We start from the raw sequence: 15,666 nt of genomic DNA, 5'->3' as shown, positions 1-15,666 counted from the left end.
AGGTGCCCAGTGGGAGGAGCGGGAGAGGGGGAGGGAGAGGGATAAAGAGTACAGAGTAACTGGGAGTGTGCAGAGCCTGAGAGACAGTGAGAGAGAGAGAGAGGCTGAGAGAGTTACTGAGAGAAGGTGAGAGACAGAGGAAGAGAAAGAGGTGACAATGAGAGAATGAGAGAGAGCACAAGGGCGTGACAGTTTGAGAGAGAGAGAGTGACAGAGAGAGACGCACACACAGAGTCAGAGAGAGAGAGAACAAAAGTGCTGGAAACACTCCGGGGCTCAGACACTGTGTGGAAACGTTCTGGGTCGACCCCCGGGGTCAGAACAACGTTGTTGAGTACGTTGGACCCACAAGGAGTTTAGAGTCACAGTCACGTGGGGATGGGAGGAGGGTCGACATTGAGCTTACTCGGTGTGGGATTGTAGTTCCTCTTCACTCCCGCTGCAAAACAAGGAGAGAGGGTGAGAGTGGCTGGTGGAGGGGACGCACACACCTCACCCCCCCACGGACACCCCCCACCCATGGGCATAGCCCCATCACACCCCCACCCCCACAGTCCCTCCCCTGCCACAGGACACTCCCCCACACCCACACACCCTCCCCACCCCCTTCCCCCTCAGTCCCTGCCCAGTTACCCCCCTCCCCCGGCCCTACCTCGCCACCTGTAGACGGCGCTGACAGCGATGGTGAGAGCGATGAGGGCGACCAGGAGCCCGAGGATGAGTGGGAGCCGGGAGTGAGTCCCCCGCACTGGGGAGAGAATCGGAGAGGGTGTCAGAGACTGACAGATACACAGGGGCCGGAATCACACAGGGTGCACCGTCCCGTACTGTAATAACCCAGGGTGCACCGTCCTGTGCTGTAATAACCCAGGGTACACCATCCCGTACTGTAATAACCCAGGGTGCACCGTCCTGTGCTGTAATAACCCAGGGTGCACCTTGCGGGGCATTTTTTTTTACAGGGAGAGTGGTGAGTGCCTGCAATATGCTGCCAGGGCTGGGGGTGCAGGCAGATATAATAGGGGCGTTCAAGGGTCTCTTAGACTGGGACATGAATGTGTGGGAAATGGAGGGACGTGGGCATTGTGTGGGCAGAAGGGATTCATTTAGCTGGGCATTTGATTATTAATTTAATTAGTTTGGCCCAATGTTGTGGGCTGAAGGCCCTCTTCCCATGTTGTGTGTTACACTGATGCCTGCTCTGTCCTAACCTGGGATATGCTAGTTCCCGCTCCATCCTATCCCAGGATACTGGGGGCCCGACCTCCCTCTGTGGGTGTCCGAGGATCTCCCCCAGCACAGCCCTGGGATCCTCAGACACCTCACCCCACAGCTGCCCATCACCCACGGATAGCCCCACCCATGGGTGCACTTGGACCACCTCCCTCACGGTGACCAACCAGCTCACCGTAAACCAGGACGACAGGATCCTCCAGTCCGCTGTGCTCCACCCGACAGGAGAACTGTCCCGGGTCCTCAGGATCAACCTGCACCCACTTCCGGATCTGGTGGGTCCCGTCGTGATTGGGCAGGAGCCCGCTGGAGTGGGCCTCATGGAGGATGGTCCCGTCCCTCCTCAGCGTCACCTCGATGGACGGGGGGTGGAAGCCGGTGGCCAAGCAGGAGAGGTGGGGGGTTTGGGCCGAAGGGGTGAAGGTCACCTGGGGGGGGACTGGGGGAAGGAAGAGGGGTGAGAGCAGGGTCCGGGAGACAGACAGACAGACAGACATCCCCCCGACACACACCTACGTAGACCCACCCCCACATCCCACTCCCACCCATCCACTCACCCAAGGAGACCACCCACACAAACCCGGAGATACCACCACCGTTCTCACCTCTACATTCCCAGAACCCACACACTCACTCCCACCGTCCCTGTTCCCAACCCCCACCTCCCCCTGTTCAGGACAACCCCCCCTCCTCACTCAGTGACCTTCAGTTCCCTGCCCCAATACCCTGGGATCTCCCCCCACCCACCACTCACCCACTCGCAGTTCCCTCTCTCCGTACTCCACGAATCTCCTCAGCCACTCGACACACGCTGTCTCCAGGAAGTTCTTCCATTTCTGACTGCGAACCTTGTTCTGATCCCACTGGTATTTCATGCCCACTGCCCACGGTACCGGTGACACCCACACCATGTGCTCCTTATCAAAGCTGATCACATCCTCTCCGTCCCAGCTGTACTGGACAAAGCCGTTCGTGGTCTCATCTTCCGTCAGGTCACAGCCGACCATCTGCTGGAGGACGTGGATTCCTGTCGACAACACAAAGTCGTCGGGGGTTTAAGGGAGCCCCTGGAACTTGTTCTGCGTGTTCGGAGAAGCAGACACGTGCAGTTCAAGGGCCCTTAAATAAACAAGACCGTCTGTATGGAGTCACAGAGCACAGAAACAGGCCCTTCGGCCCAACATGTCCATGCTGACCAGCAAGTACCCATCTACACTCATCCTGTTTCAGCTCAAGTTTATTGTCAGTGGGACACATGCACTGGGGACAAATGCCATGAAAATGAGCTCTGTCAGCAACAGCACAGTACATTACAGACATGGCAAACGTCAGTTCACATAAATTGTCATCAATTTTACACAACTTGCACAACAAAATAACAATCTGAGAGAGAGAACAAAGAAAGACAGTCCCAGGTCGTGTTGGGGTTTCTCAGGTGGGTTGAAGAACCAGCTGCCAGTGGGGAAGAAGCTGTTGTTGAACCTTGAGGTGTGGGGTCTTCAGCCTCCTGTATCTCCTGCCTGATGGCAGCATCGAGAAGAGGGCACGGTCCGGATGGTGGGGGTCCCTGATGATGGACGTCGCCTTCCTGAGACATCACCTCTTGTAGATGTCCTCGATGGTGGGGAGAGCTGTACCCGTGATGGAACTGGCTGAGTCCACCACTCTCTGTAGCCCCTTGCGTTCCTGTGCATTGGAGTGTCCACACCAGGCCCTGATGCAACCAGTCAGAATGCTTTCCTCGGTACATCTGCAGAGGTTTGTCAGAGTCTTCAATGATGTGTCAAGTCTCCTTAAACTTCAAAGAAAGTCGAGATGCTGGCACACCTTCTTCACGGTTGCACCAATGTGCTGGGCCCAGTTGACACTCAAGAAATTGAAACTGCTCACCCTTTCCACTGCAGACCCTTCCCTGGGGACTGGTGCTCCCTGTGTAAAAAAACTTGCTCCTCACATCTCCCTCTCACCTTAAATGCACACCCTCTGGTATTAGACATTTCGACCCTGGGAAAGAGATGCCGGCTGTCCACTCTATCTACACCTCTGTAGACAGCACCCACAGCTCGACCTTCATCAATCACCCCCGTCACCTCCTCGAAAACCTCAATCAACTTAGTAAGACATGACTTGCCCTGCACAAAGCCACACTGACTGTCCCTAATTACACCATGGTCTTCCAAATGCTCATAAATCCTATCCCTGAACAATCCTCTGCAGTAACTTCCCTCCCACTGATGTGAGACTCATTGGTCAATACTTTCCAGGATTTTCCCCATTTCCCTTCTTGAATAATGCAACAACAACAACAACTACTCCCAGTGCTCTGGGACCTTGCCTGTGGCCAGAGAGGACACGAAGATATAGGTCAATGCCCCAGCAATCTCATCTCTTGCCTCTCTCAGTAGCCTGGGCCATATCCCATCAGATCCTGAGGACCGATCCACCTTCATGTTCTTTAAGAGACCCAACACTGCTTTCTCCTCTATCTCGAAATCCCAAACATATCAGCGCGCCCCACACTGATCTCATTGTCCTGCACGTCCTTCTCCTTGGTGAATAATGATGCAAAGTACCCACTTAGGACCTCACCCACATAGAGCCATAGAACACTACAGCACAGAAAACAGGCCATTCGGCCCTTCTAGTCTGTGCCGAAACTTTATTCCGCTAGTCCCATTGACCTGCACCCAGTTCATCACCCTCCAGACCTCTCTTGTCCATGTATCTATCCAATTTATTCTTAAAACTTAAGAGTGAGCCCGCATTTACCACATCAGATGGCAGGTCATTCCACACTCCCACCACTCTCTGAGTGAAGATGTTCCCCCTAATGTTTCCCCTAAACCTTTCCCCTTTCAACCTAAAGCCATGTCCTGTCGTACTTATCTCTCCTAATCTAGGTGGAAAGAGCCTACTCACATTAATTCTGTCTATACCCCTCATAATTTTGTAAACCTCTGTCAAATCTCCCCTCATTCTTCTGCGCTCCAAGGAATAAAGTCCTAACCTGTTCAATCTCTCCCTGTAACTCAACTCCTGAAGACCCGGCAACATTCTAGTAGATCTTCTCTGGACTCTTTCAATCTTACTGATATCCTTCCTATAGTTAGGTGACCAGAACTGCACACAATACTCCAAACTTGGCCTCACCAATGTCTCATACGACCTCACCATAACATCCCAACTCCTATCCTCAATACTTTGATTTATGAATGCCAGGATGCCAAAAGCCTTCTTTACAACCCTGTCTACCTGTGACGCCACTTTCAAGGAATTATGTATCTGAATTCCCAGATCCCTTTGTTCCTCCGCACTCCTCAGTGCCCTACCATTTACTGTGTATGTCCTACCTTGATTTATTCTTCCAAAATGCAACACCTCACACTTGTCTGCATTAAATTCCATCTGCCATTTTCTGGCCCATTCTTCCAGCTGGTCCAGATCCCTCTGCAAGCTTTGAAAGCCTCCCTCGCTGTCCACAATGCCTCCAATCTTAGTGTCATCAGCAAATTTGCTGGTCCAATTTACCACATTATCATCTAGATCATTGATATAGACAACAAACAACAATGGCCCCAGCACAGATCCCTGAGGCACACCACTAGTCACAGGCCCCCGGTCTGAGAAACAATCATCCACTACCACTCTCTGTCTTCTCCCACACAGGCAATTTCGAATCCAGTTTACAACCTCTCTATGGATACCTAGTGTCTGAACCTTCTGAACTAACCTCCCATGTGGGACCTTGTCAAAAGCCTTACTGAAGTCTATGTAGACAACATCCACAGCATCGATTTTCTTGGTAACCTCCTCGAAAAACTCTACAAGATTCACTAAACACGATCTACCACGCACAAAGCCATGTTGACTACCTTTAATCAGCCCCTGGCTGTCCAAATACATGTATATCCGATCTCTCAGAACACCTTCCAATAATTTACCTGCTACTGATGTCAGGCTCACCGGCCTGTAATTACCTGGTTTACTTTTAGAGCCTTTTTTAACCAACGGAACAACATGAGCTACCCTCCAGTCCTTCGGCACCGCACCCGTGGTTGAAGGACATTTAAAATATATCTGCCAGGGCCCCTGCAATTTCTACACTAGTCTCTCTCAAGGTCCGAGGAAATATCCTGTCAGGCCCGGGGGATTTATCTTCCTTTATTTGCTGGAAGGCAGCAAGCACCTCCTCCTCTTTAATCTCTATATGTTCCATGACACTGCTGCTCGTTTCCCTTCCTTCCATATCCACTATGCCAGTTTCCCAAGTAATACTGATGCAAAAAAACCGTTTAAGATCTCCCCCATCTCCTGAGGCTCCACACATAGACGAGCACTCTGATCTTCCAGGGGACCAATTTTGTCCCTTACTATCCTTTTACTCTTAATATACTTGCAGAAACCCTTCGGGTTTACCTTCACATTATCTGCCAAAGCAGCCTCATGTCTTCTTTTTGCCTTCCTGATTTCCTTCCTTAGTATTTCCTTATCCTCCACCTCCCAGCACACGTTCCCTCCTTTATCCTCCTCACCCGTCTCCTGTGGCTCCACATGTTGGTGACCCCACTGATCCTAAAGCGGACCTGTTCTCTCCCTCGTTACCCTGTTGATCTTCACGTCCGTGTAGAATCTGCAGCAGATCCGTCCCACCAGCTGAGCCGCTCTGCTGCCCGAGGTCGTTCCCGGACATGAATCACTTCCATTCTGCACATTTCAAGGATTCCACATCTTGACGTTCAGTGGAGTCACCGCAGAGGTTTTGTGGGGAAGGAACACAGTCTGAGGGGCTGGGTCCTGTGGAACAGTCCCGCAACACTGGAAGGGTGGGTTGTGCACACAGACCACGAGAGGCATTGGTGCTTTGCACACAGAATGTGTTAACTGGATGAGACTGGGAATGTGACCAAGGCCGTGTACCGATTGTGTTGTGTTCCCTGTGAATATTTCGGGGAATAAACTATTTTTGAAATTAAAACCAAAGTGTGTGCGGAAGTGAGACAGTCGGTCCGGTGCCTTCCCCACGACCCCGCCACATTTGAAGCACTGACCAGTCACTCACTTAAATCCAGTCACTGGGAAACCTGGGCTCACTTACTTTATGCACAGATTCTGACTCAATTTAGAAAACATTCCCTGTGGGAATAAACTGGTGGGGACACGGGAGATGGGGACTCACCGCCCGACTGGTTGGTCCGAGACATGAGGAACGAAATGTATCCCTTCAGGAGCGTCTCCCGACGTTCAGCAAATAGCAACACCTGCTTCCTGCTCACAGCCCCCTCACTCTCCACCATCCACTGCTCCCGGGGAACCAACTTCCGATCACTGTCGTACGTCATGAACTGGACACCGTCCACGTAACCGACACCCGCAAACTGCTGGAAACTGGGAATCTCAGTTGTGGATGTCAGGAAAAATCGGAGAAAGTGAGAGCCTGAAATAAAGAGAGAGGTGAGGGGTAACATCACAGTGAGGAAGGTGGGGCATTGGGGCAACGACACAGCCGTGTCTCACACCGGTCCTCACTGAGGTTGGTGCTGGTTGGTGGTGTCCACACACCCACAGTGACACACACACACAGTGACACACACATGTGTGGGCTCAGGCACCGGAGCCTCACCGCTCCCCCCACCCCCTTTCCTCCCCTCACCCCCCACCCAAGCCCCGGTCTCCAGCTCCACCCCGACTGTGTCCCCGGCCCCGTTCACAACATCACAAGACAAAGGAGCAGAAGTAGACCATTCAGTCCATCGAGTCTGCTCACTACCTCATCATTGGATAAAACTATTCTCCTATCTAGCCCCAATTCCTGGCCTTTTCCCCATATCCCTTGACACCCTGACTAATTAGATACCTATCTATCTCCTCCTTAAACACCCCCAATGATCGGGCCTCCACAGCTGTATGTGGCAACAAATTCCATAAATCCACGACCCTCTGGCTAAAGAAATTTCTCCTCATTTCTAAATGGGTACCCTCTAATTCTAAGACTGCGCCCTCTAGTCCTGGACTCACCCAGCAAGGAAAACAACTTGGCCACATCTACTCTGTCCAGTCCTTCCAACATTCGAAATGTTTCTATGAGGTCCCCTCGCATTCTTCTGTACTCCAGTGAGTACAGTTCAAGAGCCAACAATCCCTCATCGTATGTCAGCCCTTTCATTCTGGGAATCATCCTCATAAATCTTTTCTGAACCGTCTCCAACATCAGCACATCCTTCCTAAGATACGGGGCCCAAAACTGCACACAGTACTCCAAATGAGGTCTCACCAGTGCCCCATAGAGCCTCACCAACACTTCCTTACTTTTATACGTTATACCTCTCGAAATGAATGCCAACATAGCATTCGCTTTCTTTACCGCCGATCCGACCTGGTGGTTAACCTTTAGGGCATCCTGCACGAGGACCCCCAAATCCATTTGCACTTCTGTACTTTGAATTTTTTCCCCATCTAGATAATAATCTGCCTGTTTATTTCTGTTTCCAAAGTGTACAACCGCACATTTCTCAACATTGAATCTCATCTGCCAGTTCTTTGCCCATTCTCCTAAACTATCTAAGTCTCTCTGCAACCTTCCTGTTTCTTCAATACTCCCTACTCCTCCACCTATCTTGGTGTCATCTGCAAATTTGGCCACAAAACCATTTACTCCATAATCTAAATCATCGATATACAGTGTAAAAAGAAGCGGCCCCAACACCGACCCCTGCGGAACACCGCTGGTGGCTGGTAGCCGACCAGAACAGGATCCCTTTATTCCCACCCTTTGCTTTCTGCCGACCAGCCAGTGCTCCACCCGTTCTAATATCCTTCCTGTAATTCCATGAGCTCTCATCTTATTAATCAGCCTCTTGTGCGGCACCTTGTCGAAGGCCTTTTGAAAATCTAAATACACAACATCCACAGCATCTCCCTTATCCATCCTGCCTGAGATTTCCTCCAATAGGTTGGTCAGGCAAGATCATCCCTTCACGAAACCATGCTGGCTTGGACCTATCTTGCCTTGCCCCTCTAGGTATTCCATAACCTCGTCCTTGAGGATCGACTCCAATAACTTTCCCACCACCGATGTCAGACTAATAGGTCTGTAATTTCCTTTATGCTGCCACCCACCTTTCTTATACAGCAGAACTACATTTCCGACCCTCCAGTCCTCCGGAACCATGCCGGAGTCTATTGATACCTGGAAAATTATCTCCAATGCCTCCACAATCTCTGAAGCCACCTCCTTCAGAACAAGAGGGTGCACTTCATCCGGTCTGGGAAACTTATCTGTCCTGAGTCCACTTAGCTTCCCGAGCACCTTCTCTCTAGTAACCTTGACTGAACTCAGTTCTATCCCCTGAGACACCTGTCTATCAACTATATTGCTGATGTCCTCCACGGTGAAGACTGATGCGAAATACTCATTTAGCTCCTCTGCCATCTCTCTGTTATCCATTATAATCTCTCCCGCACCGGTTTCAAATGGTCCTATATCAACCCAGGTCTCTCTTTTACTCTTCATATATTTAAAAAAATTCTTAGTATCTTTTTGAATATTATCTGCCAACTTCCTTTCATAATTCATCTTTTTTTCCCAATGACCTTCTTAGTTTCTTTCTGTAAGTTTTTAAAAGTTTCCCAGTCTTCTGTTTTCCCACTAATTTTTGCTTCCTCGTATGCCCTCCCTTTTGCTTTTATTTTAGCCTTAACCTCTGTCGTTATTCACATTTGTGCCATTTTTCCATTCCTAATTTTCTTCTTTCTTGGAATATATCTGTCCCGCACTTTCCTCATTTCTTGTAGAAATTTCATCCATTTCTGCTCTGCCGTCCCTCCAACTAGCTTACTCGTCCAATCAATTTGGGCCAGTTCCTCTCTCAGCCACTGTAATTTCCTTTGTTCCGCTGAAATATTGACACACCTGATCTCAGCTTCACCTTTTCAAATTTGAAACTGAACTCAATCATATTATGATCACCACTTCCTAATGGTTCCTTTACCTTTAGTTTCCTAATCACCTCAGGTTCATTACACAGCACCCAATCCAAAGCAGCCGATCCCCTGGTGGACTCATCAACAAGCCGCTCCAAAAACCCATCCTGTAGGAATTCCACAAACTCTCTCTCCTGAGATCCACTACCTTCCTGGCTTTCCCAATCCACCTTCATGTTAAAATCCCCCATAATTATCTTGACATTGTCTCTCTGACATGCTTTTTCTATTTCCAACTGTAACTTGTGGTCCACATCCCGGCTGCTGTTAGGGGGCCTGTATTTGCATCCTTTCACCCTTGCCATTTCTTAACTCAACCCATAAAGATTCTACTTCTTCCGACCCTATGTCCCTTCTTTCTATTGATTTAATATCATTGCTAACCATCAGGCCCACCCCACCCCCTCTGCCTACCCGCCCATCTTTCCTATACACTGTGTACCCTTGGACATTCAGCTCCCAATCAAACATCCATCATCCAGCCATGACTTGGTGATGGCCACAATGTCATATTTTTTCATCTGTCGCCGTGTTTCAAAGTCATCTACTTTATTCCTAATGCTATGTGCATTTCAATACAGTACATTTAGACCCGTATTTGCTACCGATTTCACTGCATTTCTATAGCTCAGCAGATTATCCTGGTTTATCACCTGCCTGTCCCTCTTACCATCTTTGCTGTGCACTGTCTTGGACTTGTTTCTATACTCCTCTTCCTCTATCCTAACATCCTGGTTTCCTTCCCCCTGCCAAATTAGTTCAAACCCTCCCCAACAGCTGTATTAAACATTCCCGCCAGGATATTGGTCCCCTTAGAGTTCAGGTGTAACCCATCCTTTTTGAAGAGGTCACACCTCCCCCAAAATAGATCCCGATGATCCAAGAATTTGAAGCCCTGCCCCCAGCACCAGTTACTCAGCCACGCCTTCATCTGCCTGATCCTGCTATTCTTACCTTCATTAACATGTGGCGCAGGCAGTAATCCTGAGATTATTACCCTGAAGGTCCTGCTTCTCAACCTTCTTCCTAACTCCCTGTAATCTTCCTTCAGGACTTCCTCTCTTTTTCTATCTATGTCATTGGTCCCAACATGTACCAAGACTTCTGGCTGGTCACCCTCTCCCCTCAGAATACTCTAGACCCGATCTGAGATATCCCGTAGCCTGGCACCAGGGAGGCAACACACCATCTGGGTATCCCTTTCGGGCTCACAGAATCTCCTGTCTATTGCCCTCGCTGAGCCCTGTCACTCACCTTCCCCACCCTGACACCCACCCTCCCAACTCCCACCCCCCATGTCTGAGGGAAACCCCTTCCCCAGCCTCTGAACCCCTCCCACCCCCCATCACCCACTGAGGCTCAATGCCCCCTCCCCAGACCCACACTAACCTCTCCCCCATCATCACTCACCTGCGGAGACGCCTCCACACAGGAGGACCAACATTGTCAGCCCCACCCTCAGGGAGCCCGTCCCCTCCATGTCTGGGACCCCAGAGCTCAACCGAAGTGAAGTGAACCAGCTCCTGTGGCTGACCAAGGGGGTTGTGACCAATCAGAAACATCACCAGGGGCAGCGTCACCAGTCTCCGGGTAGGAGAGCTCTGAGCGGGTTGTGAGGATGGGGTGGGGCAGGACAAGACCCTGCAATGGGTTTGATGAGGAGAGTGACCGCCCCAGTCATTGACCTGCTGTGTGCTGCTCTGTCGCGCTGGTCTCAAAGTCAAAGTCCAGTTTATTGCCATCTGCACAAGTCCAGCCGTGCACAGGCAGCAGCTCCACAGGCACAGAGCATCAAAAGACCAACATTCACAAGAAGAACGAAATTAAACAGAAATTATACAAAATGAGACCAGAAGGAGACAGTGAGAACAAGAGAATCAGGGTGGGCCGGTGGGGGAGCAGCGGTGGGTCACAGACACTGACAACAGCCCACACCTGATCTACACTCACTGAGTCTCTCTCCCTTCACTCACTGATGTGGGAAAAGGTTCTTTAGGGTCTCAAAGGCAGAGGGACCTGGACACAGTTTTAGGATTTTAAAAAGAATTTATTTACAAAGACAAACGCGGGAACAGAATGAACGGGAACGGATGCACACTCGCACACACGCACTCGGGTGATCGCGAAACGTGAGGGGAGTCGCAACAGGGGCGAAGTGCACACGCACGAACACACACACGCGCACACACACACATGCACACGAACACACACACGAATACACACACACACATGAACACACACACACAGTAAGCTAGTTACAAATGGTCAGGGAAAAATGCAATATGGTTCCTGAACCCACACCCCTGCCCGACTCTGGGACAAGCAACGGCTCTACGCTACTGGGAATCTACTGAAAAACACCACTGAACCCCTGTGGACGCGCATAGTCCTACCAGTGGTCCCTCGACGTGGTTTCGACCCTGACAGCAATCAAAAGAGGAAGAGCCACACACTTGACGCATCCTTTATTATGCTGGAGAGCTGGGTGGAGTTAGCTCAGGTAATTCAACAAGTCCGATGGTCCTGGCCAGGTATGAGAGGTGTGTACAGGGACCAATGGTCAGAGTGTGCTGCTAATGGCTGGGTGGGGCTAGACCCTGATTGACAGTGGTGTCACTTTCGACCAGTACTCAGTCGTGTCACATGACAGTCATGACCTTTCACATTACATTCCACCCCTCGAAAGTTAGACCACATGCCAATCAGGGGAATAGCTGCACTAAGCTAACAACTACGCGTCGGTGTGCGGTACTAACGGAAGGCAGAAGTGGTTCTAATAATCTGACAGGCACAGCACAAAATACAAAACGCTATTGCAACTAAAATGAGGGCAGTGGCCCAGTGGACGATAGTTGCCCACCATCCCCCCAGGGACCCAAACGGCCACTGGTTTCCCCATGAGGTGTCTTGCTGGAGGAGCTGGTCCCTTGCATTTTGAATTTTAGCCACCGAGTCCCCAATGTGAGTAGCCAGGTTGGTGATGTTGCTGGACTCATCGGGGATAAAGGTGCAGCCCTCCTTCCCGACCACTGCACAGGTTCTATCTCCTGCAGCAAGTAGGGAGTCCAGGGCCATCCGGTTCTGAAGGGCCATCAGCCTGACGGCAGCCAGCTGCGCTGCCGTCTTCGTCAGGGCATCCTTGATACGTCGCAGTGACAGTTTCGTTTTGTCAGCCATTGCCTGGAGCACGCTGGTCATCTTGATGACTTATCGGGACAGTGGGGCTGTGCCATACGTGGGAAAGGAAATCATCCGGAACCTCTCCACCTCTGTGATGGCTCTTTTGTCCTGGTGGCCGCTCTATGCTGGGTGCTCCCCGAGGTCGTCGAGCGCATGGATATAGGGAACCACAAATGCTGGAAAGCAGCAACCGTACCAGCTCGTGGGGAGCCACGGGTAGGCACGGTGCCCGCAGACCCAGTGGGTGCCGTTCAAGGTCCAGGGAGCTCCCAGCTTAGCGGCAACGCCGGCGGTGGTCACCGTGGCCCCTGGGTACCAGTTGCTCTCACAGTCACTGTGGCCGACTGAAAAGGTGGAACTGTGGTCGTTCTGGAGTCTGCACCAACATTCTTTCGGCTTGCTCAGTGGCTGCGGGATGACTCCAAGGGTCAGGACTCGGGTTGAGGTCAAATTGTAGGAAGGGAAATACCAGCTCCTGAAGCACCCACCCCATCGGGAATTACTGGAAGAAATATTCTGTAATGTTGAGGGGATTGGTGGGGGACTACCGTCGGGCCCCCCCCCCCCCCTCCAAACCGATATACCAAACCCGACAGGCGCAAAGAGTCTGTGTTGGCAGTTCATTTGGAGATCATTGGGGGGAATCACTGTGAGTGGTAGAGCTTCACCGGAGTGTGCTGGGGTTCGGACGCAAATCCAGCAGTCTGATCAGTTGGAGGTGTTGGTGAATTTGTACGCGACACGGAGCAAGGTGTTAGCAGGCGTTCCGACGTCGATCACCGCAGTGAGGAGGAGTGATTGGAATAGTACCATCGTCCTGTGGGGGGTGAGGGTGGAGGAACAAACTCATTCTCGGCGGGTAAGGTGTTGGGTATGAAGGCAGGATAGGTTAATTCGACCCAGGATCGCGACCCGAGTGTCCCTGGGACCACACACAACGACTTCTCCCTTCTTGAGGGGGACCTTGTGGCTGTCGGACCCAGACCCTCTCGGAATCCTCGGTCTTGGGGGGTTCGGGGTCTCACGAGTCGGGTGGTCGTCCAGATGACGGGATAATGGAGACCCCCCCCACCCCTTGGCCAGTAGGCCATGTGCTGAGCTGATCGACGGCCTGCTGCAGCACGCCCGACCACCCCTGCAGTGTGTGGGAGGGCATCAGCGTGCATATTGTCTCTTTCAGCAGGCCGTTCATTCTTTCTATCAGGCCAGATGCCTGGGGATGTTAGGGGATATGAAACAGCCACGAGATCCAGGCCTCCGCTGCCCAGTTTTGTACCTTGGCCCTTGGCCCCCGCAAAGTGTGAGCCCTGATCGGATTGCACCTCCCACGGGACTCCATAGATGGAGGAGAGGTACTCCAATCCTTTGATGGTGCTGTTCTGGTCGGCCCTCTCACAGGGCACCGCCACCAGGACACCCGAGTATGTGTCCACCATCGTCAGGGTGTATTGCTTTTTATTGTGGTGTGGGAGCGGTCCAATGTAACCTGCTTGCCACACGCGACCCGCTCCCGTGCAGTGGTGAATATGACCCGGTGGCCCCGTCGGCCAGCCTCGTGGCTTCACTTGTTGGCAGATGGGGCAGTTTGTGACAGTGGTCTTACACTGGTCCACTGTGAGGGCGACCACGAACTGTTCTGCCAAGCGCAGCGTACCGTCAGCCCCTAGGTGACCGCTCTTACAGTGCGCTCTTAGGGCACTGAGGTCAGGCTCATCCATGGAAATGGTTGCGCAACATTTCTGGGCAGCCTGGTCCACCGTGGCATTACGGATGGCCTCCTGGGTCTTTCTGTGTGCATGGGCATCCACGTGGTGGACCGATATGCGTCTCTGGGCGGCTTGGTCCCAGATATAGTGCCAGTGTTCCTGCCCCCAGAGGGGGCATCCATGAATTTCCCACCCCGTTTCATGCCACTGCACCATCCACACTGCCATACTGTTGGCCACTGCCCAGGAGTCGGTATAGATATGAACTGGCCTGGTGGAGTTCTGTAAAGTGAGAGCCACCGCTGCTAGCTTGGCCAATTGACTGGACCCTCCCGCTCCCTCCTTCATTAATGTTTTCCCTGTGGCGGGATGAAGTGCTGCCACTTTCCAATGTTTCTCCCATTTTTCCAGCGGCTGGAGCCGTCTGTGAACCAGGAGTGCAGTTTCTGTTCGGGGTCGAGGGAGTCGAAGGGTTGGCCCCAGGACACGGGGGAGGGCTTGATCTCAGGTATGTCTGGGGGTGGGTCCTGGGACTGGCGGGGAAGAACACGACCTGTTCGTGGAGGCAGCTGACGCCTTCCGGACCGGGTTCGGCCCGGTCCGCGATGTACCACTTATACTTCACTATCGAGGACCTCTGGGCTCAGCCCTCTTTGTGTGTGGAGTCGGAGACTTGACCCAACACATTATGGGCAGGTGGGGGGCGAAGGACCACGGGGTCGGCACGGGTTTGGTGCTCGGTTGCGAGAAGTGCCAGGTAGCAGGCCAGCAGTGGGTGGCGGCCACCGGCAGTGACTTGGTCCAGAAGCCAAGCGGGACTCTGCACTCCTGAACCTTCTGCCAGAGGCTCCACTCGTTCACCGACTCGCTACTGGAGACCTGCAATTCGAAGGGGACCCCTTCCTGGAGGGGGGAGCGAGGAGCAGGGCTTGTTCTATCACCCTGCTTGGCTGCTTCAAAGGTGGCCTGCTGTTCGGGCCCCCACAAGAAAGTGGCTTTCTTGCGGGAGATCTTTCTGAGGGGTCTCAGGAGTATGGTGAGGTGAGGGATGTGTTGCTGCCAGTAGCCAAGGAGGCCCATGAAACTCTGGGTGTCCGTCTTGTTAATGGGGACAGCAAAATTTAAAATTTTGTTCCTTGCAGTTTCAGGGATGTCTCTCCTGCCTGCGAGCCATTGGATTCCCAGGAACAATACATTCTAGGCTGGGCCTTTTACCTTTTCTATATTAATGACCCAGCCCCGCTCCCTGAGAGAGGATATTAACATATCAAGAGCCTCCGAGACAATAGCTTCCGAAGGACGCTGTGAAAGTACGTCATCGATATAATGGCTGACTGACACCCCTGGGGGTAGGGGAATGGCTTGCAAGTCCCGGGAGATTAACCCATGACAAATCGTGGGGCTGCGGATGTATCCTTGTGGTAGGCATTGGAATGTGTATTGTCTCCCATCCCAGGTGAATGTGAATTGTCCTAGGAGGTCTGGCGGAGGGGAATGGAGAGAAATGTATTAGCCAGGTCTACCACTGCATAGCACGGTTTGTCTGGGCGCCCTGCGATATTCTCCA

General features: G+C 52.0%; 1 protein-coding gene across 1 annotated transcript in view; it reads right to left on the bottom strand.

Annotated features, from left to right (window-relative positions):
* Positions 1–15,666, bottom strand: part of LOC127585956 (uncharacterized) — a 30,693-nt gene that overhangs the window by 1,918 nt on the left and 13,109 nt on the right. Inside the window, exons 12-18 of the mRNA XM_052043712.1 lie at positions 13,997–14,181; positions 10,624–10,755; positions 6,410–6,667; positions 1,988–2,260; positions 1,409–1,672; positions 653–748; positions 407–439 (exon numbers count right to left, since the gene is read on the bottom strand). Of these exons, the coding sequence (XP_051899672.1) occupies positions 407–439; positions 653–748; positions 1,409–1,672; positions 1,988–2,260; positions 6,410–6,667; positions 10,624–10,755; positions 13,997–14,181 (1,241 nt within the window). The remainder of the gene's footprint in view (positions 1–406; positions 440–652; positions 749–1,408; positions 1,673–1,987; positions 2,261–6,409; positions 6,668–10,623; positions 10,756–13,996; positions 14,182–15,666) is intronic.

The sequence above is a fragment of the Pristis pectinata genome, chromosome 34 (genome assembly GCF_009764475.1).
Source record: "Pristis pectinata isolate sPriPec2 chromosome 34, sPriPec2.1.pri, whole genome shotgun sequence".
Classification (NCBI taxonomy): Eukaryota; Metazoa; Chordata; class Chondrichthyes; order Rhinopristiformes; family Pristidae; genus Pristis; species Pristis pectinata.
Note: the sequence above shows the minus strand (reverse complement) of the source record. Positions and strands in the feature narration are given on the sequence as shown.